Consider the following 25,446-nt stretch of genomic DNA (forward strand, 5'->3'; position numbering starts at 1 on the left):
GTTGCTTCTGTTTTAGAATACTGAAGTACTCTTCCCCAAAGAAGCAATAATGCCTAAACCCAAGCCACTGCAAAGCATTGTACAGATCATTTAAGTAGAAAGTTTTAAAAGGCATAAGGAAAATAAATCAGCATTAGGAAGCACTGGATAGAATCTGTTTAATTTTAGATATTCATTTTAATGTATTTGTGCCTGCCTCATAAAACATATTTTTGTGATTGAAGATCTGGAAATGAAACATTTCCTTTAAAGTTATAGAGATGCAAAAATTAGTGTCATGTACAGTATTTTTTATATCTCAGCAAAATTGGTAGTTTACTTTGCACTTTTAACAAATTGTTAGCAGATGTAGCTACTATGAGTAAGAACTGTGCTAATAGAATCTAGTTAACCCAGTTTACAAATTATATACCTTATTTTTGCTTGCAACATGGCTGATGTTCATATTTGGCTCAGAGGTGCTTATGTTAAACACATTCATGTTCTAGTCAGTGATGATATTTGCCCTTTTGATGCTGGCTTTGTAGATTTAATCTGTGTTCTGCAGTCACAATACACAAGACTGGTGGATAACATTTGGGCTCTTAACAAGAAAAAAATGCAGATATACATTTTACTGATCTAACTTACTGTATTCCTTTCTATTTGCTCTTACCCTGCTCTTTTAATTTTAAAATTTAATTTTAAAAATTATTTTCAATGTTATCCAGTTTGAAGGCACCTGTCTTTGTTTTTTTCCCTGTTAGAAAATGTTCGTATGAGAAAGATAAAACACTACTGACTGTATTGAGGAATCTCTGAAGTGTCCTAATTAGACATTGCCTAGTCTTGGGCTTTACAACAGAAATTACTTCAGAAAGCAATATTAAATGAGACTCCTTAATAGTTTTGAGCTGAATTGACAGCTCAGGTTGTAGTAGATTTGGAGTTTTATTTTAATATTGTGTTTTGTGATATGGAAGAGTTGATACTTATTTAAACTGGGGTCTTGAAAACTCTTTTGTTTAAGGAATTTAACTTGTATCTGCCCCTGGAATATGAGTATGTTTACTTTAAATGAGAATATATGGAAGTCATACCCAGCTTGTTTCCTAGTTATTTTTCTTCCAAATAACTTCAGATATAACAGAAGCCAGAGCCAGATTTGGGATCATTTTTTTACCCCAGGGTTTTTATCCTAGTTCTAACCCATTTGACTTTCATGAAGGCAGAATTTATTCACAACCTGATCTCGAATCTTACATTGAATTCCCCAAGTTTTAAATCTATCTGTCTTGCAGAGGATTTGTTTTGGGCTGGTTTAATTCAGAAATGACCTTGCTGGTCCCATGCTCCACCTTGGCCAGGAGACAAGATCCAGATATAGCAGTTCTTCTTCACTGGGGTAAATAGTTTTTAAAAATATTTTTTCAGGTGACAATATTGCTGATTGAAAAAATGTGGCTGATGGATGCTTAGAAGAATTGTGCTGTTGTGTCATTTCATCAACAAGTTATTTGTCGTTGAAAATGTTATTTAAAGGCTCAAACAAATGAGGAAATACCCTTGTTATTGCAGGGCAAAATCTCTTTTTTTTTTTTTCACTTCATCTTTTTGATGCTGACTGAGTGGATTTTTTAAAATTTATTTTATTGAAACAGTTCAGATTGTGCTCAAACCTCCTCCAAACATTTTCAGGTGCAGGTATGAATCTCTTTAAGGAGATACTGCCCAGAGTAAGGAAGATTCTTTCAACTGCTACATCTTCTGATGACCACAAATTGCTTAACCTCATGCTGAAAGAAGATGTGATCTCCAAGGAGTACCATCAAGCCTTGCTCAATGAAAAAGATAAAGAGGACCTTGCAAGGAAAATATCTCTGACATTTGTGGAAAAATGGGACATGTGCTTGAACACTTTGGTTCCCTTCTGTTGTTTAAACGTCTGTGGCAGTGGCAGTAAGCCTCAAAACATTACAGACAATGGGCCAACAGGAAGCAATTACATTTCTGGTAAATCAGCTTTTTTGTTTTCTTTTTTTGCTTCGTTAAAGATTTACTTTTGTTTATTGCATTTTGAGATTGCATTGTGGCATAGTGCAAAGTACAGCTGTGGAGTGCAAGTGGGTAAGAGGAAAGGGCAGAATGTGATGCAAAAGCAGCTAAAAAGAGATCTTGTTCAGGGTAGCTAATAGATACCCATTCTCATAGCCAGGTCATAATAAAACCTGTTCTCTGACACCTTTTGCAGAAACAGAAATGCCAAGTAGATTAGTGAAGCCATGATAAGGTCAGGTTTTTTCAACTCACATGCCAACCATTGATAGTCTGACTGGCATTTGTTCATGGCATGTGCTGGTAACTTGCATAGGGAAATATCTTTTTCAATCATCTATGGGAGGAATGCTCTCCACTTTAAATTCCAGCTGTGTATAAGAAACAAATTGCCCTGTCTACAACAGAGTACTGCAGATTTAAGGAGGGGAAGTACTTAATGATTTATTTTTTGATTCAGGAGTCTTGAGATTTTCAGTGGGCAATAGGAGAGAGAAAATGTAGGCACCTTGTAATTCTGAGGCAGTAAACTCACTTTTTAGTCTGACCCACTTAATGGTTAATGTATATGTTGGAGAACAGGGGTTGCTCTGTGACAATCCTGACATTGTCCATTCTATGTAAAATGACAGAATTCCAGCTTAGATTACAGCAATCAGAATTACTTTTACAAAACCAAACAACTGTAAAGGGAGAGTAAAAGAATATTTAGTAGGATATTGGAGTAATCCTGTAAAACTGAAGGAAGGAACTTCTGATATTGTAGTAGAGATGGTCTTTAAAAAAAATACTTCCAAAGACATTAATCCACCAGGAAATTACTCAAATTCTATTTGAGACTTCAGCTTCCTTTGAGGAAAATTATTTTCTTACTTTCTTTTTTAATTTTGTTAATTTTTCAGCCTTATGTTCAACAATTGTTTCACTCTGAATTAGCCTTGCAAAGAAAACTCGGGTCAGGAACAGACTGATATCAGGGTGTTTCTCACTACTTAATAGTTTTGTAACTATTTCTTCTGCCACAAATGAGATCTTTACAATTTCTGGGCAAAAAGAAATAATCCTGACTTTTTGACTCTTGCAAAGTGCACTATTGACAGCTGTTTTGCAGTGCTTCCATCACCAGTCAGTTTGTTCTCTTTCCTCCCTTTGCAATAGTGCAGCATATCTGCATGCATTGAAACAAAGAAGTTGATGGTCAGGTCACCTGAGAAGCTTAGGCAGTTCTCTGCTGTCTCATAGCCTCTTGTTTTCCAGTCTGTTTTGCTCTCAGTCTCTTAGATTTTCTTTGACTAGTCCACCAGATGAACTAGTACTCTGACAATTCCCTTCTGCTGTTTCTTAGCAGCCATGGGTGTTGTGTGAAAAGCAGACAGCCAGTCTTTGCTGCAGTTATGAATTGGAATCACAACACCTGAACTCTTTTGTTCCCCAAACATTTGTTCTTGATATATAGATAGACACAGGTCACCTTATGAGAGTACAGCCTCTGAAGCTGGTAAAGAAATCTGCCCACAGGGCTTGTAAAGGAGCTTATACCTGTGAGGTTGTGCTGCACATTTGTGTAGGGCTTACAAACAACCCTCTTACATTTTTAGAGATTTCTCATGCAGAGATTGCATCATTGTCTCCTATCAAAACAGAGCATTAAAATATCAAATCTGTATTTGAGCAGCCTTTTATTATTTTCTGCTCTGAATGCTGTTATACTGAGGTGTTGTGTTTCTTCTAAGGTGTGTAGAGGAATTCCAATAACACAGCTGCCTGCCTGGTCAGAGAACCTAAAGATGCTGGTGCTCTGCATCACAGGCTGGGCACTGTACCTCTGTGAATACTGGGAAATGATCAGTCACTCCCAGGAAGAAAACAGCTTTATCTTGTCTTAGTGAGCATGTGCTTATGGAATGTGGTGGAAATGGATCTTCTCTGCAAAGGGAAAGATTGACACAGGTCGGCAGCTGCTTTGCTTATTACAGGAACTTTTGTCTTGTGCATAAGCCAATTGTTACTGAGCAGCTGATTGAAATCTTGCCTTACTGAAGCAGCAAGTCATGGATATTGTTGACTTCATCAAATCTCTATTCCTTCCTTTGCCCTTCAGCCTCCAATGGGGCTTTTGTTATAAGCTATAGCCAATGGCATAATACTACAAAAAATACTTTCTCCCTTGAATATATATTCTCTTTCATAAGTAATTTCTCATTTTCATAGGTCTGTGCATGAAAAAAAATACGCAACTAATCTTGAAGAGCCACACAGAAGCAGCTGTAGGCATCATGATAAGAACACTCATGGATGAAGGTGGTTTTCAAAAGGTTGTTTGTCTTACACCAGGGAAGGCAATGCCAGCAGGATAAGTGCTGATTAGATGAATGAATGTTCTGTTAGGTGCTGCTACAAGCAAACCCTGCACACCATGAATAAGCCAGTTTTCATAGAAAAACTTGGCAGTTTGGGCCAATGGCAAGAGGCACTTGCACAAGGTACCAGATCTCCTTTGTATTGGTAGAGCCTGTGAACATGTGAACAAAATACTTTCACTTCTGTTACAGCAAGTGGAGCTGCAAGGTAAGAGTGCTGCATGCTGCTTGCTTGATTCTTACTGAGGACTGTTTAAGAGCATGACTTTAGGGCAGAATTGAACTAGAATAAAAAAGGAGAGGAAGAATTCTGGGGAGCACCAGAAATTGTTACCGCCGGCTTTTGTCTGATTTTGGTTTCCAACCAAATAAATCCATCCGTTCCAAACTAGTGACAAGGGCAAGCTCTGCTGAGCAGTGACCAGTGACTGGTAAAGGTAACTGCTTATTGCTAGAAGGGAAGTTCACCTCAGTTTTTCTTTTTGGAATTTCCCTTGAGCCTTTAACTCTTTTGCAGTGACTAATCTAGCTCATTTCCTCCTTTTGGTGTCACTTTCTATAAGCCTGGAGCAGTGATAGCAGTGCTTCTCATTTTCTAGTACTGTATCCAGAGTGGAAGAAGAGGAACTTTCCAGTTTCTTAAGGTCAGTTTTTTCTCATCTCTTGAATGCAGTGCTTTTGTCATGGTAAATTCATCTTATCTTACCTTTTGTGGATATTGTGAAATACAGTGTGTCATTATCTGGACTTGTATTGCTCAAAATATTAGTAGGATGGAAGTCTAAATGCAGGTGAAGTTTTGGAGAATTTTTAGCAATATAGTCTGGTGGCTAGCCCTGTTACTTGCTCAAAAGCTTGCTGTAGGTTGTTTCAGACTTTATAAACAAATCTGCTTTCTGTATAAATGCTGCTCCTATCGAAACTGAAACTGAAGTTCATTTAATAAATTATTTTAACAGATCTACAAAGACAACTTAGAGCTATGCCTTCCATTTAGGATGGCTGAAATTCTGTCTGTAAGAGAGTCTCTAAGTGTAAGTGTACTTTTTTCTGCCAAAAAAAAAGTTATAGGCAAGGTGTCTTCTGTGCTGCTTTATTTCATCGTAGTTCTGGGATGGGAGAGCTGTGACACGCTGGGAGGTATTGGATATGGAAAGAATTCTGCTCTCAAATCACAACTCTGACACCTGCAGGACAGTATATTGTTAGTCTGCCTGAACTTGTTATCTCTACTAGTAATGTTTTTTTATGTGTTGTGTTAGTCACTATACAGCTAAGTTTATTGAAAGCAGAAACTTCCTTTACCTGATACTTGTCCTAACTTCTTTATATTCATCTCTAAAGGAGATAAAGGAGAATGTGACAGGATAGAGAGCAGCTTTTTTTTCCAGCATCATCTTTGTTGTTCTTCCGTGTTAGACTATAAAGCCCATGGAAAGTAACACACCATTCCATCGGCAAGATAAAGACTGTAAATATAATATTTTTTTTTAAAAAACCTGGTAATACAACAGGAAAACTTAAACTGTCTTTCAGATGTGTAAGCCTTTCATAGATCTGAAATAGAAACTGAAAACTTGAAAGCTAAATATAAATTGAGCACCATTACTTGCAGTTTATGAATAGAAGAAAGGAAAATCTGTTTGGTACCTGTGGAGCAGAGGAATTGTTAGTAGTGGATTTGAGGAGAGGAAAAGGAGACAGGTGACTGTAGCATGGAGGAGAATTGATTCCTTCTCACTGCTGGCTTGCCCACCTCCCAGAGAGTGTTGCCCCAAAACACTGTCAGAGACAACAGCCAGGAAACACATCCCCACCCTGTGGTGTGTGTTATGCAAAATTACATAAGCAGGGTGCAGAAGAAGAGACACTTTCTAAAGCTGTTTGGTTTTTTTTTAAAAAAAAAGAAAAAAGCTTTAAAACTGTGGCTGATGCTATTGAGACTTTAGCTCAAAGTACTAGTGTTTCACTGGACTCCTTAATTTAGAGTTTAATATAACCTGGTTTTTTGCCACCTTGCTTCACTCAGATGAATGTGTAGCACTTAATGAGTCTGGGATGTTGCAAGAAAATAACATTTATTCAGCAATCTTTTTGTTTAATTTTTTAACATCCAGTCTTCACAACAGTTCTGCTCTCTTATTTTTCCCTCATCTGAGACTGGGAGCTGTAACATTATGTCATCCTCGGGTTAAGAAACGTGTGATGTGCATGACACTACTAATTTTTGCTATGCATTATCCTCAGCTTCATGAATGGGCACAAAAATTAAATTGCAAGAGTTTCCTCTGTTCCTGAAATTATATATTTTCAGTTTTCTCACCCTCTGTACTCATGTGAGACATTACTACCTGTCAGTTCAGACATCAACAGACTTTTGGGAAGAAAACATTATTGCCTGTATAATCCTTCTCCATTCTATTGGATATCTTTTGATTTTACGTATTAGCCTGAATTCTTTCATATGTTGATCCTTTCAAATATAAGACGTGCTTAAATAAAATTATTAGTGTAAAATGATAGCTCTCAACCACCTCTCTTACATCTAGAAATCTAAAATGCTTCACCTAACTCTTCAGACTTGTATGTGACTTAAGTGAACTCCTAATCCCTCTTTAACTGGATTCTTTGTCCTGGTATGGTGATGTTCACTATTTCTTTTAATACTTTTCCAGCATTTTTTGTTCTTATGGTGTCACTTGGATTCTAAAACAGCATTGACAAAACTATTGAGAATCTTAGAAATTAATCATAACTTTATGCTGTAAATGAAGAATACTGTGCTAAAACAAATGTATTCCAAGTAGAATACTTGCTGCAGCAGGTAGGCACTGAGTCTTTGCAGAGGTAATACAGTGGGAGCACAAGTCTACCAAATATAGTGATGCAGGTATTATTTCAAGGTTTAAAGAAAAGAAGTCTGACTTAACCAGTGTACAAACAACAAAGGACTGAACTTTCTGAATGGCATGGAAATACAATTGCAAGGACATCTTGTTTTCCCCTCGCCAGCCTGGTCACTTTGTGCTGGAGGCCTGTCACAAAGGAGAGCCGAGGCAGCCCTGGGGGCTTCAGTCCTTTGTCTTGTGGGTCAGTATAGGGTCTGCCTCCCTGCTGAGGGCTGGCTCAGTGCTCCCAGCCCTGACACAGAAATTACTATGGCATTTTTTAGTCCTCTGAAATGAAAATGTCCCAAACAAAATGGCAGCAAAATATATGGGACCCCCAAGGGACTGTATTATTAGTGTGAAACCAGGTATGAAATAACAGAGAAAATGCTGAGCATTGCAAAGCTTACTCATCTTTGGTCTCAGATGTGGGACTGCTGGGATGCTGTGAGAAAAAGGGGAAGCCCTGGGAAAGGAATTGCTGTAGTAAACAAGCTTGGTAATATCTGGTTTCATTTTCAGTTACAACACACAGCAAAACACTTGCTGTCCCTGAAGTGTAATTCCACTTGATTCTGGCTCTCTTGGTGCAGAAATTTCCATCTCTCCAAAACTCACTTCTTCTTTCCTGCACCTTTGGACAGAGTGCTTTCCATGGTGGCACCACGATTTTAATTCAACAAAGCACAGCTGCTCTTAAGTATATGTTGGTTCAGCTACAGAAAGAAATCACAGCATCCCAAATCCTGTGTAGTTAATATAAAGACAGCTATGTATAAATTTGTGTCAAAACTGAAGTTATTAAGCAAAAAGAGGGTAAGCTGAGGGCCATTCAGACCAGTGAAACAAAAAAGACAAGTAATCAAGTTTTTCATTCTTCAGAGTGGCAATCTTCATTCTTCTCAGGGTAGAGGCTGTGTTTCTCTCACTCCTATGCTCCTGTGTTATAGAACACTTAAGGTTCTAATTTCAGCTGTCTAGCTGGGCTTGGCATTGGCAAGACTTACTCTTGGTTTCCTACTTACTTCTTGACCATTGTAGCCAAAAATATTTTTCATTACTTATGTATTTATCACCAGGGAAATTCCATTGAGAGAAAAGTTTAAATAACAAAAGCTCTAGTAACTATGACATAATTAAAGCTTAGTATTTCCATGAAGATGTAGTTATACTTAGTCTCTTTTCATAGGACTTGCCCTTTGCTTTGTGTGCTGTAATTAAGCAGTTTACTAATCACCAAACTTGGACTGATGCATTTGTCTGTCTTGCATTCTCTTTACAGCTTCTGCCCAATTACTTCTCTGTCTCTAACCCAAAATTACATTGACTCTAAGGTAATTCTTTAATCATAGAATGCCAGGTTGAAAGGACCCTCAAGGATCATGTGGTCCAACCTTTCCAGGTACCACTATAGTTCATCTGAGATGGCTCAGCACCCTGTCAAGTGAGACTTAAAACTTTCCAATGTGGGGGAATCCACCACTTCCCTTGGGAGACTATTCCAGTGTTTGACTGTCCTCATGTTGAAAAATGGAGCTCTTGTGTCCAATTGGAATCTCCCCAGGAGCAACTTGTGCCCGTTACCCCTTGTCTTTTCCATGTTACTCTCTGTAAACAGGGAGTCTCCATCTTCTTGGTAGCCACCCTTTAAGTACTGGAACATGGTAATAAGGTCTTCCTGAAGCCTTCTTTTCTCAAGGCTGAGCAAACCCAGTTGTCTCAGCTTCTCCTCATGGCAGTCCTCTGATCATCCTTGTGGCCCTTCTCTGGACTCTCTCCAGCTTGTCCAATCCTTTTTGTAGAGCAGGGACCAAAACTGAACACAATACATCAGGTGTGATCTAACAAGCACCAAGTAGAGTGGGATGATGGTTTCTTGATCTCTGCTGGTGCTGCCCTTGTTGATGCAGCCCAGCATCCTATTGGCTTTCTTTGCCAACGTACTTTATTCTATAATAATGTTATTTTTTAATAGTGTTATTCACAAAGTCTGGCAACCTGGCATTCCAAAAGGCCCGACTCTGTTTAGATTTTATATTAATTCAACAAAGGAAGGGGCAAAGTAAAATGTTGCAACAAGCGGAAAATTTCATCTAGTATGTTTATAATCTTGTTCTTTCTTCTCATGAAGGTTCATCAACTTCTGCTTTCCATTTGTAGTGCATCAGGCAATAATACCAAATTTTCTTAGTAATATAACAAGGCCACACAACATGAAAAAGGAGAACTAACTGAGTGTACGTTATTCCTACTTGTGTGACCTTACTGCTCTTCTGAGTTGTAGGTCTGGATTCTGGTGTCTGCTGCAGTGGAACATAGTGAGGTCCCTTTCCAAACTGTTCAGAGGGACAACCCCATGAAGGGGTAAGAGGAATGAAGATTAGTTCATCACAACATGGCGCATGGTAGTATGAGCAGGTCTGCTCTGCCTTCTTTCATCAGAGCTGCAGTATTACTTGTATTTATCTTTTTTCATGTTGCAGGTAGACTGAATGGTAGAGCAGGTTGCTCCACATTTGCACACCTCAGGAAAGTAGACATACAGCTAGGGTCATCAGTGGCATTCTGCTAAAGGCAGAATATTTGACAGCCATATTATAGCTCTTCTTCATTGCAAAATATAGTGCTTGATGCCCAGCTGAAACTTATGGTTGTGGTGTGCAGACACCTATTTAGGAGAATATGGTCTAGAAATTTTGCTGGTAATTCATTTTATGCTGGCATCTCAATATTCTGGTGGAATAAATTACTTGGATCACTAGCCTGGGTGGCATTAGTATCAGTGATCTGTAAACACTGAGGAGCCAATATCTGGTTTTTAAATAGTGTGTTAAGATGATGAATAAACAACAAGCAGTGTTATTCCCCTACCTGTGAAATATCCAGGAGGAATGTTTGAGCTTATTCTTGTGCCTGCTGCAATAACTGGAAGGAAATAGGATTTAAAAGTAGGTGGAGGAAGAGATTAATTTTATCAAGAAATATAGCTGCAGTAGTCTAAGCAGTTCTCACATAAACATGGGTGACTGGAGCAAGGACCACCTTAGCTCTGTCAGATTTGTCTGGATACTCTATGGCACTCTGCCTGAAAAGCTGTAGCAATTCCCAACTCATTAGTAGATATGTGCTTAAGTTCTGAGGGGGAAGGGAGGCTGATTACAAAATAATTGATAGATTCCAAAGTGTCAGTAAGTGCCCTGTTACCAGAAACTAATCTCCAAGGTGATAATGCCATTTTGTACACAATCAACCATATAGTTTGGGAAAGAATTATATAAGTGTTCTGCCTTTCACTATTCCTTGTTGTGCTGAGGGGATGTCTCCTAGTTGCCACCTCCAGGGCTTAGGAATTGAGTGTAGTATCCCAGCCAGAATCTGCTTCCCCTGTGAAAAAATTATGCTGACAGTAAAACATGGGATTCTTCTTCCATTATCTTCCCTTCAGTCTTCTCATTTCCCCAGTATCTGTGCTTGCATCATTTATATCCAGATAAAAAGGAGTTGTGACTGATTCAATACTTGACACTTTTGTTCCAGGTGGTCATACTGCATTATACCACTCCTCTCATTGGAGTAAAAGATGGATAAATCTCATTGTAAACTGTGTTTGCATCTATAAGCTTAAATAACTCAGGGTTATAAATCAGTGAAAGATTTGGTAAGTAAGATCAGTTCCATAGCCTTAAGATCTCAGTGTCTTGTCAACAGAAAGCCACAGTGCAGGACTTGTCATTTTTGCTGGCAAAAACTGTGTATTTGTCATAGCTAACTGTTTTGCAATTTGATTTCAGACAGCAAGAGACAAATCATGGATTCAGCTTTTTTGCCTGAAAATGGCTATCTTGCTATGCTGCATGGTGATCTTGATCTATTGCATACTTTTCTTGATGCTAAGCCACCTGGAGATGAGGAAGGGGACTTCTTTCCAGGTTAGTAAAACACCAACAAATGCTCGATTAGTCATCATGCTGTAAGTTATTACCATCACTTCTCACATATTAGCCATCTAATGACAGTTTCTCATGGTGTCTGGAATAAATTCAACAGACACTTGATTTTACGATATAGTAACTTTCTATTTGTGTATAAAATAGTGACTCCTCCCAGAAACCATCATGTTTTTTAAACATACATATTTACAGCTTCCTGCTCAGTGAGTCTAACAAAACATACAATGCATGTCACTCACCAAGGTGTGAGGATAATGTCTTCAGTTTGGATATCATTACTGTAAGTATTTTCTTTGCAAATGTTCCTATTTTAAACTGGTCAAGTGTCATTGACACTTTTGTAGCTTCAAGCCAAAAGCTTTACAAAGCAGAGACTTTCAGGCTAGTTTGTGATGAAGCTAGTCTGCCAGCAAACTAGCATTTAATTTCCTTCTGTGATCCTAAGGCACCAACACAGCTGACTTTCACTACCAGTTGCCTTTTAACAGCTTTTTGGGGCACAGACCACTGATTTTATGATTTTTGTGACAGAGGGGGCATAAAGATGATAGGTTCTTGCTCATAAGTTCCTATAGGTAATCACATTGGGAGGTTGCCCTGGCTCTCAAACTTTCCTCTCCTAAATTTGTGTAGAGGTTGTAGGATGTTCTGCTCTCCCTGAGTTTGCTGACATAAAAGTATGAAAATGTATCTGTGCTGCTGACTGTTGTGGAGCAATAGGTGACCTCATTTAAATAAATGAGCTAGGCTGTGGGTTGAGAGTGGCAATGAAAGGAGAAGAACAGATGTGTACCAGATGTGAAGTCTTATAACTCTGGGCCCAATAGGTATGAAACATGGAGGATAAAATTGGAGGGTTCCACCTCACATCCTTGTTGCTCTCATAAGTGACCAATGTCAGCAGGTACATGGTCAAATCAGTGGACAACTGGGCACAAGGATCTCTAATCATCTTTGTGATTAATTATTTCCCAGGTTAAACTTTGGTCTCTCAATTTTGGACTGTTCATAACACCTGCAGGAATGTTTCTTCACTCCCATGGCCTCACTTGCTCAGTGACTGATAGTAGGATGAATTATGAATCAAGGACTGACTCATTACTTCAGAAATGTTTCACTGATTTGAATACTTTTGAGCTTTAGCAATGTCTGAGATGATGTAGATAAATTGAACATTGTCAGGACATGGTGGCAGTTATTGGTAGCTAGACATCTCTGCTGTGAAGATGTTAGCATGGTCCCTCACAAGTTTTTGGCCTTGGCCAACTAGCAGCTTCAATAGGCAGTTTGTAGCTGCAGTTCAAGGGTTAGCAAGGACCCAGCACCAAACAGGAAATTTTTATGGTATCACTATATGCTACAGAGTAAGAAGGTTTAATATTATTAATGAGCCTGGGCCACACTTCTCACAGAATGGATGCTGGAACTGGTTTATTTACTAGGGAAGATGAAGTCTCAATGTTTAGCAAAAGGAAAGTGTTGATTTCTGGGAAACTACAAATTACTGATAGTTTAGTCCTGTTTCTACTTGGCCAACATACAGCGAAGAGCCAAAGCCTTATGCTGAAGTAACCAATCTGCCTTTTCTGCATGTCCTGCTATCTGTTTATTTTTATTCTTTGCTGAAGGTATTCATTGTGTATTCCTTCTTAGTTCTGGATCCTGAAGTTGATGACAGCAACTGTGAGCAGTCCAATAATATGGATTTCCTGTATGCAAAGGAAAGTGATGAAAATGGGGAAGAATTGTATGTCTGTTCCAACACCATAGAAGCCTATGCTAGAATAGGTATGAAAGCAATTTTTTGCTTCTTAAATCACTTCCAATCACTTGCAATAGCTATTTCTTACAAATTTTATTTTCTGGCTAAAGAAGTGGCCTATGCTCAAGTTGCCTGTCCCTCATGCACGGTAGATCTAGCCAGGGTACCTAAACCTGTGGGGAAACATATGAATAGTACCTTGTGGTTATTCAGGGGAAATCTCACTATCGTTGGCTCCTTCTGCTTAATACTTCCTGTCTCAACTTCTCATTTTTAATTTTCATTTCCTGAACTACAATTTATCAGAAAAAAACTTAATTTAACTCTTCAATTTCATTTATACTGCAGAATTCTGTTAGTGAAAGTAAACTTACAAGAGTTTGATGTGAAATGTGTGGTGTCATTACCGTGTTCCTTTTTTCTTTTGTTTTTTTTTTCTTCCTCCTCCTTCCTAGCTGGATTAGCAGAATATGTGCTAAAAGATCAGCAAGAGAAGCACATGGAAGACATTTTTGGTAAGATTTATGTGGCGTAGATTAATTTCCTACATGACAGTGTTTTGACTAACTATACCTCATCCCCACAATCTGAACACTAGTAAAGCTTCTACACATCTGCTATCCTCTTCTTTTTCTCTGGGAACTGTCCCCAAGGATTTACTAGACAAACTTCAAGGGTTTTCTGTATTTTTGCAGGTCTTTGTCAAAGATGGCAGTTTTCTCTCTGGCCATTGATGGCCACATTGCTTGTCACATCACTATGGCCATTGTGTACACACAGCTGTACTGACTACTGCAGTACTTGCCCTCAATTAGCATGAGACTTATTCTGAGCACAACACAGATACATAAGTATATATATATACATAATACAATATATATACACATTTAATATATACATTTAATATATATACATTTAATATATATACAATTAATATATACATAAGTATATATTAAACTTGACCCACCCAGGAGACTTGGCGTGGCTACAAATCTAGTTCACACACACTTATTTCTGTCCAGGATGCACAAAGCTGCCCAAGGAAGCATGTCAAATTTTACTCTCACCCTGATCAATGCAGCAAGGGTATAATACATATGTAGAAAACAATTCCTTCATTCAGTGCTTGGTCAGAGATAATGGCTTGGCTTTTGGCATAAAATCATTGTTTTGATAGTGGCACAAATGCAGCTATTTGCTATTTTAGAAGATATATACACTAATATGTGGCTATTGGGAAATCTGTAGAATTAGATAGATTCATAGAATATCTGTATATCCTGTTCTGTGTTTGAGCAAAGTAATTTGGAATCACTTATGAAAGGTCAGTCTTCCCCTATGACAGTTCTATCTACAGAAATTCACATGACTTTTTAAATGCTTTTTACTACTCCCTGCTGTGCTTGCAATTTGAGGATCTTGTCACTTAATGGCAAAATTTATATTGGCTTTAAAGAAAACAAGATACAATATTATTATTTGCCTTTAGAAGAATGGTATGGGTATTTCACAGTCCTTACAATACAAAATATTACATCTGTTTATGACTCTTTCTTCTGTCTCTTAGAGGACCTGATCCTTTTCAAACATAAGTAACTTTATTAGTACTGAGATCACACTGATGTAGCTGTGATGTTTTATCCTTTGCTTATCATTAGAGCATTGAGAAGAATTTCTGTTTTATTAGCCACTGAATTTCTGACAGTAGATTGTTTTTTTGCAATTCAGAAACTAACACAAGGTAACAGTCTGCATTCAGAATTCTGTGGGCTTTCTAAATTGTATTCATCTGGATATGTGTTTTATCACATTATTTTATTTTTTGTCTTTTATTTGGACCATACTTTATCTTCAGTGACAGTTGGTATGTTCCTCTTGCTTTTACCTCTTACTATAATTTTTCTAGGAGAACAAAGGTTGATGTGTGGCAATATTTCATGTTTTTAGCAGGGAGCCTTATTTTGGATGAAATGGCTGCTGAAAACACTGAGAAATTTACTGACATAGAGATGCAGAAATGTCACAAACGAAGTAAGTGAAAAACAGAGTTAGAAAGGCTGCAGTGTTTGAATGCTAAATTTGCATTTTACAGCACTTTGATTTTAATACCCCCTCGATGCATCTCTCGTAGCTTTTCACTGATACACCCAGATGTGCTTCCTCTGACTTCACTCTTCCTGCGGTCTGAAAATGAAAACAGGTCCCCCAACCTTTACAATTCACAGAATTTGTTTTCCTATAATATAAAATCAAGCATGTTCTATTTCTTCCTTTTTAAAAATCTGTAAAACAGTGTTTTGTTTTGTTTTCAGTGTATTTTTTTGTTTCAGCTTAGAAAAACATTAGCTGGACAATTCCTTCTTTAATAGCAAGAACAGCCGCCAAAATATTTGATTACGGGCACAAAAAAATCTACAGCCTAATTGAACTTTCATGGTTAGAGTAAAATAATGAGACTTTCCACATTCATGTTTTATACATTGGACTTGTACAGTTGTAAAATAGCTGAATTGAAACCCATAACAATCCTTCTACTTAAAAAAGTTAATTTTCCACAGTGGAAACTTAAAATTACCAAACTGGTTCAATTTTTGTCACTGATAACCTTTTTTTCATTTTTCAGCCTTCTTGAGCTCTTCAGAGAGTTGCTCTGATGCTTCAGTACCCAAATACAGGAAAACTGGTAAGTTATAGGCTAAGCAGGAAATTATTATTGTCTCCTGTTCCAAAGTGTCGTGCTCTGTTAGGTATTGTATCTCTACCTTCTAGGGAAAGTTTGCTTTCATAGATTTGATGATACAGCATTACCATGCATTTTCATGTTTCTTCTTCCAGCAGAGTGGAGATGACTGTAGAATCACATTTTCATACATCTCTGACAGATTCATGATGCAACAAATCTGTGCTCTCTTATCAGTAGTAGCTATCAAACTGTGCATCTTAGGGACACCTACATTGTAGCCTGGAAACAGTTGGATCTTTATGCTTCAAAAGCAGATGTTGCTGCTGGGTGACAGGAAAATTACTTCCTTAGTGTCAGCAGAGGAACAGCTGAACTTTTCTAAATTAATCTAAGAGAAGAAAACAAAACAGTGGAGAATTAGGCCGGTGCCAAATTTTCTTCTCTTTATCACATACATCTTATAATTATAATGAGTAATGTTACTCAGGCCATAGTCTGGCATTTCCTGGGTTTGATCCTCTTTGTTCTAAGTGTGACACCTTCCAAAATCCATTGAAACATCCTAGTGAAATAACTATGAAGAGACAGCTTCTTGGCCCAGCTCATGCTATACAGTGCTTTAAACCAAAATAAGAATGGGAGAAAGGGAAATCTCAAGGTGTCACACAGGGTTAGACCATCTACAGGGCATTACCTGTGGCCAGCAGGCAGGCTATAACTTGTTCCCTAGGTGTAAACTGGTGCTAAAGTTCTTACCCAGCTGTATGTAGCCTACATGGGTGTCTCAGGCATAGCTAAACCAGCAAAAGACTCTTCCAAAATCCTTGTGAGAGAATCACCTTTTGATGAATATATTATACTGTGTTTTGAAGTCACATGCACATTAGAGCATGCTAGCACACTTTCCAAGCCTCCTAATGGGAACTCTGACTGTATCAAAACCCTTGGGCAAAGTATGTGTCAGGGTGGACAGCCAAAGCCAGTGTACATCCTAGAGAGCCATACAGAGGGCTTAGGTCATGGGACTGCACCTCAGAAAAATTCAGGCCAGCAATTGCTAAGGAACTGGCATAGTCTGGATGAAAGTCATAGAGCACACGTACACTGGGACTGTGACCCCAGCTGGTTTTCAACAACCATGCTGACTTCTGGGGGTGGGTTTGAACAGAATTAGCTGTGAAAAAAAAATACATTTGTTGGATCTGGATGGTTAATCAGAGTTCTGACTGAACTGCTGGTTGTAGTTACTCAGACACGGATCAGGTTCCTGGCAGTTCATACCTTTTAAAGGTAGATAACCTTCTCTCTGCTTAAATTCCTTTATAGATTTGGCACTTTTTAAAGCCTATGTGTATGACATATTAACAAGGAGAGCTTTCAACAAAGAAATGGCTCATCAGCTTCTGATTAAGAAATATATCTCTATATTGCAGCCTCTTCTTTGCCCTCCTTAGCTTCCAGCAATGAATTAACTTTCTCCTTTTGTTTGACTTTTTTTCAAGTGGAAGCCCCTGCAGTGTCTGCAGGAAATGGCAGTTTCTTAGCTATGCCTCTCAGCAGCCATCCAGCTACCTCTGCCTCACTATCCAACCAGCACATGTCCTTTTCTCTTCCTGCTACCAACGAGTTGGAGAGGAGTTCCATAATCCCTGGTAGGTACAGTACAGCTCTAAGTCTGCACCTGTGCACAGCTTGATTTATACAAGGGGAAGGAAAACTCTCTTATTATTGGCTATGAACCATGGTGAGGGAAAACAAGTATTGCAATTGTTTCAATCAAGGGCTTAAAATCGTGGCACTCACTGGAATAATTAAAAATATTCATAGGAAATTAGGAGTGCATTGCCCTTAATGAAAAAGAATGAGTTTTTTCATTTAACTGGTGAAATGCATATTCATAAATAAGATAACAGAATTCTTTACTATATGCTACCCTAAATAATTACTTAAGCACAGGAAATTACAAAACTTTTGTTAATAAACTTTGGATTAGTTCCAATTTCTTCCTCATCCAGAGGTTTGTAAATGACTGCAGAATAATGATATTTGCACTAGTAAAGCAAAATCTAGGTTGGAAGTTTGTTTACAAAAACTGAGTACTAATCCAAGTGGTAGGCTGTGTAGCCTCCTTGCCATGATCATGTTGTGTAGCAGAAGGTGCTTGTGGTGTGCTGGCAGTGCTAATGACAAAGACACAATTCACAGCTTTCACTGTTAAATCTATACTGGAAATGAACCAAAAAGCAGTGGATAAGTTACAAGTCTTGAAGTATCTGATGCTAGCTGAAACAGCACAAAGTAGCAGAAGTTCGGTCACACTCAGAGCTATGGCTGATTAAATTGCAAGCACTGCATCATCAAAAAAATTTTCCAGTTGGGCTTAGAAGGATGCTTGCTAGCTGCTTCTACCAGCTGCATGATGTGCAATTATATGGGAAAGGTGTAGTGCAAAGGAAAAAAGTAAAATTCAGAGACATCATATTTACATGTTTTTTCTTCTGGATCTCTGGCCCATACATTTACAAGCTTAGCCTTAAGGACTTCTTCAGTTAATAGAATTTCTCTTTAGACTATCAAAAACCAGTGGGCACTAAAAGCTGGAGAATGTGTTTCACATTCATCATACCTTTAAAGAGTTTGTTTCATGGATTCTATGGACCTCATGTGATCCTGTGAATTCTGGTTCACAAACTGTTCCCTGAGAATAGTTGTTCAGAAGCTGCTAGAAAGTTTTAAGTAGCTTTTAGGAAGCTTTTTTTTTTCCTTAGAAACTTTTAGAAACCAGGAGCCTTTAAAAATTGAAGAATAACTATTCTGCACTCATTTCATGACCTTTAGCACCCTTGAGTCCAGAGTGTCTACCTGTCGGTGTGAAAGGAAGCCAAGAGAATACAGGATTTGCAGATCCTCCTCAGCAGATATTTAACTTGGTTCTTGGAAATGGCTATTCTGATGTTATAATATATCCAGGTAAGAGCAATAACATTTTATCCTCAGAAATAGGCATAAAGTACTGGAAAATCAGTGCTGTCAACAATGTACTAAGTTCCCTCAGTTACCAATAGCTACAATAGTCTGAAAACTATAATTTGTTTCTTGCCAGTGCTGACTTCTTCCACAGAAACATTGATATATCCAAGTTTTCCAGTTAATTTATGTAGTAAGTAGAAAATTAATTTTATATATGCAGGACTTTTGTTTGGAAGAGGGAGTATATTCCTTCTACCCAAAGCCAATTCTCCCCTCCAGGCTTTACTCATATTCACATTCATGAGGAAAATAAAAATTAATGGCATTTCCCTCTTTGTATTGATCATTGGCTGCCCAGTCTATTCCAAAATACAGAGCAGATAAAGGGTTTTAGAGCTACAGTCTCAAAGATATCTTAGCAGCAAGCCACTGTGTTTGCTATGAGTTCCAGTTCCTGGAATAAGACAACTTGTTTAGTTAAATAAATACAAAAGCTTCATGTGCTTGAATCACCATGAGAAGTGGAAGTTGGGCTGGTACCAGTATGGCCTGAGCACCCCAAAGCCTCAGACCTGGAAGCCAGGCTGCAGTCATCTCACATAGAAGCCCCAAAATCAAAACTGTTAATACTTTGTTTAACTAAACAATACAGAAGCCTAATATACAGAAAGGGTTGTAAAGAAATCAAGAGCCTTGGTCACGGTGTAACAATCCCACCTGTGGTAGCAAACTTTCCTCAGACACTTTTCCTGTAGCTGTCAGAGAGCTCTTAGAACAGGGAGCTTGATTTCAGGGTTTATTTAGTTTCTGATCTCTGCTCCCTGGTGCTAACTGCTTGCAGTTTAGTACAAGTGTGTTGTTGCCCTCTGGCGGCAAACACCACCCAAAACTGGGATTAATACGCAAGTACCCCTAGGTTTGGAGAAGTATTTGTAAATTATATGTACTGTTTATGTGAATATACAAGATTAATAATTCCAACAGATTTACAGCAGCACAAAATATATGAGTATGTTGTAAGCCTAAATTCCAAATACAGCAGAAAAAAAAAACAGCATATGAGCCTACAAGGCAGTCCCTTTTCCTTTTTGAAAAGTTCTTAACAGCTGATTGATTTGACCGGTGCTGGTTCACATCTAAATGTGTCATTGCAGCTTTTCTTGGTTTTATTTACTAAAATAAATAGTAATCTAAAAACCAGGCACCTTTCTGAAATAGGCATGTCCCCTTTTTATTTAATATTTGAAGTTGATTTTTATTCTACAAGAAGGAAAACTATCTCTATATCAAATGTATTCCACTGGAAAAAGGACTTGCTTGTTACAAGTCTGTGAGTGCTTCCCTACTAGAAGCAACTCTGAACTCTAACCATTTCATCTGTTGCTGGCATGCAGAGTAGGAATTGGTTTCCAGATTACTGAAATTTTTAAGATTTATATTTTTTTAACCACATTATACATCAAGATGAGCCAAATATAATGGTAATCAATACACTTGTAGAAATGGGAGATTAACCCATTGGAGTTTTTTCCACATCACTGCTGAGTGTGGTTACCACGAGACTATTGATGAGGTTGGGTTTGTTACAGTCTCTGTCCATTTAAATTCTGTCCAGCATCTTGCAAAGTTTTTCCTACCAAAAGTTTTATCAAAAGTGATATTTGGTCATTACCAGTCTGTAGGAAATATGCATTCTCTGAAAAAAATTCCAGTTTCCTTGTGTATGGCAGACTCATCTGACCAAGTGTAAAAGTCTGCAGTAGTTTGGAAGAAAAAAAAAAAAAGATAAAAAGAAGCAAAAAGAAAGAAAATTGGACAGTGACGGTACTTTGTCAGGAAGAGTAATGGGTAAATTCTGTTACCAATAGTCACATCTCTGTGAGTTGAATCCTTAACGCTTGGTTACAAGGTGTAGAATAACAGAAGGAAGCTCTTGCTTTTGATGACAAAGAAGTCCATGTGAATGTGAATTTATGCAAAACACTGACAAATCAGTGGATGTCACCTTGTTGTGCTGAGTCTTCTGCTTCATTCAGCTGTGGAACAGCTGTCATCTAGTTTGGTGTCATACTGCCTGCAACCGTTCACATCAGCCGAATTGTACTTGTGTGAGGACTTGTTTCCTTTCTCTCAGAAAATAAACAACAGATCTCTTTTTCTGGATGGCACATAATATATATTGCAAAAAACTTTAAATTTGTATTAGTCTTATTGTTAAAATTAGTAAAGCTGAGTCAGTGACTATCTACTTGTCTTCCTCAAGTGTATTATTTTGTTTCTTCAGGTTCAGAACTGTTCAAAGAGATCCCAGTTACCATCATTCCTTACAAAGAACCTTTCAAAAGACCAAGTGAGTTTAGAACTCTTGAATGAAAGCTTCCAGTATTTTTTTGGCTAATTTTTCAGTGTTTCCCTCCATAAAGAAAAGCTACTTGTTAGAAATTGTCCTTCAACAACTGGCGAAGCTGTTCCAAGTGTCTAACCATAATTCCTGTTTTTAAGATGTTAGACTTGTCCAGCTTTAGGTATCTGGCTGTAGCACCTACTAATAAGGTCACTATACTTACCTGGTTTTATCATATGTATAGATACCTCCAAAATTATTCAGTTCATAGGTCTAAAAGTGTCTTTTGTGCCTGCACTCCTAACTTAAGTACCTACAGTTGCTTGGGACAAATCCAGACCTACATGCTTGATGGGAACGGATGTATTTTGACCGTATTTAAATTATGTAATTAAAAAAAAAAAATTTAAACTGCCATGAGCTCCATGCCTGGAGCATAGGAGGTTCCATGTAAATATCAAAAAAGACTTTTGTGAGAGTGACAGAGCACTGGGACAGGTTGCCCAGAGAGGTTGTGGAGTCTCCTTTGCTGGAGACATTCAAAACTCACCAGGATATGTTCCTGTGTGATGTGCTCTAGGTGATCCTGCTCTGGCAGGGGGGTTGGACTAGATGATCTTTTGAGGTCCCTTCCAAACCCTAAGATTCTGTGATTCTGTAAGAGTCTGTGATGAAGTGTTGGAATTTGTGGATTGGTTTCTTCAGTCTGTGTGTCCTTTTTGTTTCTCTAGAGCCAGTGGAAGCTTTCTGTGCATCACTCGTGGATTATTTCAGAGATATGTGCAAATATGTGGCCATGGAGCGTGAAGTAACTCTTGATCACCTGTTTATTGGTGGAACACTTGTTCAAAGCCAACCTGAAACCAAGACTGGGAAGAATAGCACAAAAGCAATGGAAAAGGAACTGGTAACCTGCAGTCTGCAAGGAAAGGAAGAGACAGCCCTTAAAAGAAACCAAATATTTCAAATCCCAGAAGGTAAACACATAGAGACTAAAGTGATTTTGGTGCTGGGAAAAGCAGGAATAGGCAAAAGCATGCTTGTTCAGAAGATCTGCCAAGACTGGTCCAATGGAGAGTTTTCTCAGTTGGAATGGGCAAAAGCATGCTTGTTCAGAAGATCTGCCAAGACTGGTCCAATGGAGAGTTTTCTCAGTTTGAATTTGTTTTTTGGTTTGACTACAAACAAATAAGCTTGCCTGAGAAGAAATACAGCCTGAAGGATCTGCTGCTTGAATTTTTTGTAAAACCTCAAGAGAGTAGCAAAGAGATCTTTGAGTATATATTGCAAAATCCTGCTAAAGTCCTTCTGATTTTTGATGGTTTTGAAGGGTTGCATGTTCATGAGAATTTTCCTTATTGCTCAGCCAGCCAGCCTGAAAAAGACTTGTGCAGTGTAAAGGAGCTGCTTTCAGGACTCATCCAAAAAAAGATACTGAAGGGTTGTACTTTATTACTTACAGCAAGACCAAAAGACAAGGTGTACCAGTATGTGTCCAAAGTGGATAAGACTATTGAAATAGTAGGATTTTCCCCTCAGCAGAGAGAACTGTACATAACCAAATACTTTGAAGGATTACCCTACTGTGATAATGCACTGAAATTGATCAAAGACTCTGGGTACTTGTTCAGTCATTGTTACAGCCCTGTTATGTGTAGATTTGTTTGTTTTCTCTGTGAGACAGTTCTTGAAAGGGGAGACCAAAACCTTCCTTCAACTCTTTCTAGAATCTTCCTGAAATTTGTTCAGCAAAAGATAATACATATGCAAACAGATGTTACAGCCATGCAAAATCAAGAGAGTCTTGCTACACTAGCCCGTATAGCCTGGTATCTTGGAGAAAAGCACCAAAGTGCCATGAAAAGTGATCTTCTTCCTTCTAAGAAAGTTAAAGAGTTTGCTCTGAAATACGGATTTTTCCTGCCATTTGCATTCCCCAGACATTCAGATAGTGGAGAAGAGGAATTTGGGAGCACATTCTCTGATTTCATAATTCAGAATTTCTTGGGTGCGCTTCACCTTATGCTGCCAGAAGAGATCAAGGATAAAAGTCTAACCAAGTACCTGTCTTTTCTATCCAAGAAGAAAAAACTTTATAGCTGGTTAGATTTAGTGCCTCGATTTTTGGCTGGTTTGTTGTTCCTCCAGGATGACCCCTACTTCTGCTCCCTTTCAAGTAAGGATGTAAAACATTCAATCAAGAAGCAGAAAAAATTCTTGAAATATATTAGAAGACTGAAGATGAACAAGCTCTGTCCGGAGAGGTTACTTGAGCTTTTACATTGTATTTATGAAACACAAAACAATTATCTCTTGCAGCATGTGGCCTTAAGGCTCAAACCAGACCTGTCTTTTCTGGACGTAGGTCTTACACCACCTGATGTCCATGTAGTGCACTCTATTTTAAAAAGGTCAAGAAAAGAGTTTTCCTTGGATTTGCGAAACAGCAGCATTGACATGCAAGGGCTAAAAGACTTGATTGGCTTAAAGAACGTGGCATCATTCAGGTTGGTCATTCTTTGTAGAGTCATTCATAGGACTGTCTGTAGATGACACTTTCATGCAACAACAGAAGTCTTATCTGTTGATGTTTTGTCACTTCACAGGGCCTCCCTCAGTGATGCAGTCAGGCTCTGGAAATCTTTAGAACAGACAAAAGACTACGAGCTGCTCAGAGCATCAACAGAGAAATTTGTTCTTGGCCCCTTTAAGGCAAAGACAATGAAGGACATCAGTGACCTTTCAGACCTTGTAGAGGTGCAGAAGATGATTAGCTGGTAGGCTCTTTTATGATCAAAAGTATCTTAATATACTAGCAATTTAAGAAAATGGGGGTTCACTGACAGTGCTGGAGAATGAGTTCTCTGCTCGTTCTAAGCAGAAGTAGCTCAGGCAGTGCAAGCTCGTGTCATGTTGGAGCATTCTTCTGCCCTGATGTCTGGTGTTTGTCATGGCAGGGAGGAGCAATGACAGCACCATGCAGAATATTTATCAAAACTGCCAATAAAAAAGCCAGCTGTATTTTTTTTAATTCAGATTTCTTTTTCATTTCTGAGGATGCTGCCTTCCAATTGCTTTCAATTACATAACTTGGGATAACTGGTCTTCCCCCTGCAGCACCTGTGCCATAAGTGAAGTCTCATTTTCCACTGGTCACAAATGACCCAAGTCAGTCCTTCAGCTCAGGAAGTAAAAGCTTGTGCCCTGTGAACTACAAACTCTGTGTTTCATCCCTGCTTATGAGGTGGCTAGGGGGTTGGTTGCAATTAAAAGCATGCTTAGCCGGAGTGCTTTGGGGTTTTTTTAATAAAAATTGTGACTTCCATTTTAACATGGGTGGAGTATTGTGATTAAAAGATACAAAAAATAAGCTTCATGTTTGACAGAAAATACTTGAATTAGAAGAATGTCTTTTAAAACTTGATTGGGAAAAGAGCACTGTGAAAGCAAATTATCAGATGGAAATTAATCAAATGAAGAAAGGTAGGAGCAGAAGTTATTCTGAATTTCCCAGGGTCCTCAGTTAATGAAGTAGTGGTTTATTTTCTGTAAAAGTTCACTAGAAATTATTTTTAAAGCACTGGTTTGATTGCTAGAATATTTATCATACTCTTCTACTGTGATTTATTTAGTGTGCAAGAGGCATCTGGTTGCAGCAGCTATGAAATTCCTGCCATCAAAAACCTTCAAAAACTAGAATTTGCGTAAGTGAAACACCTCTCTGTTCTTAAATGTATCCATGTAAGACTGAGAAGATGCAAGGGTGTTGGCTGCAGTCCTTGGGCTGATGTATAGTTAGCTTATAGTTAATCATTAAGTAAACCTATGTATTGCTGTTTTGCTTTTCTCAACTCAATTTATTAAGTTATGGCCAAAAGTAAAACTAAAAAAAAAATTATGTCTGGCTCCTGCAGTAACACAGATCAACATGGTTCTATCAGTTTTGTTTGATTTCCACTACTCGCTGGGGGAAAAGAAGATTATTTTTTTCATCTCAGTTATCAAGATTCTAATACTTAAAATAAAAAACCTGAAAAAAATTAGACATAAATAATAATTTTAAAAAGAACAGAAATAAAAGAATCTAAAATAAGGGAGTTGAGTCTTGAAAAGAGTAACAAAAAAGTGGCAGCTGCATGTTCTGGTGCTTCTGTGCAAGCTGCTGTGCTCTGACCTAAGGCTTGTGGGGTTCTTATCTGGAGGATTCAAAGCAGAAATCCTTGCTGCAGGTTGTAGGGAATGGCTGCTTCTGAGGAGTGTAAAGTAGCTTGTGTTTGGGGATGCAGGGAAAGAACTTAAAATTCATAACTTCTGCTGTTTTGGAGCATGTGAAAACACAGCTGCATGTCGGCATATTGATTTTCTTCCAGGCTAGGTCCAGTGTGTGGCCTTCAGGGACTCCTAAAACTTGTGGAAATCCTGGCAGCATTCCCATCACTTCAACATTTAGAGTGA

The 25,446-nt window shown here is 38.2% G+C and overlaps 1 protein-coding gene across 1 annotated transcript; it reads left to right on the plus strand.

The window, feature by feature from the left end:
- Positions 1-1,685: 1,685 nt before the first annotated feature.
- Positions 1,686-25,446, plus strand: CIITA (class II, major histocompatibility complex, transactivator). The gene is made up of 15 exons (XM_010003283.1): positions 1,686-1,992; positions 11,074-11,211; positions 12,886-13,020; positions 13,450-13,509; positions 14,942-15,025; positions 15,618-15,677; positions 17,180-17,338; positions 18,516-18,647; positions 18,781-18,837; positions 20,932-20,997; positions 21,723-22,019; positions 22,079-23,498; positions 23,598-23,768; positions 24,624-24,695; positions 25,362-25,446. The coding sequence occupies exons 1-15, from the start codon at positions 1,686-1,688 to the stop codon at positions 25,444-25,446; spliced, it is 3,243 nt and encodes a 1,080-aa protein (XP_010001585.1).

Source organism: Chaetura pelagica, unplaced genomic scaffold (assembly GCF_000747805.2).
Source record: "Chaetura pelagica isolate M959 unplaced genomic scaffold, ChaPel_1.0 scaffold138, whole genome shotgun sequence".
Lineage (NCBI taxonomy): Eukaryota > Metazoa > Chordata > Aves > Apodiformes > Apodidae > Chaetura > Chaetura pelagica.

Coding starts and splice junctions, on each gene's coding strand:
- CIITA (XM_010003283.1), top strand. CDS start 1,686: ATGAATCTCTTTAAGGAGATACTGCCCAGAGTAAGGAAGATTCTTTCA. Junction 13,510..14,941: donor GCACATGGAAGACATTTTTG/GTAAGATTTATG, acceptor TCATGTTTTTAG/CAGGGAGCCTTATTTTGGAT. Junction 23,769..24,623: donor GTGCAGAAGATGATTAGCTG/GTAGGCTCTTTT, acceptor TGATTTATTTAG/TGTGCAAGAGGCATCTGGTT.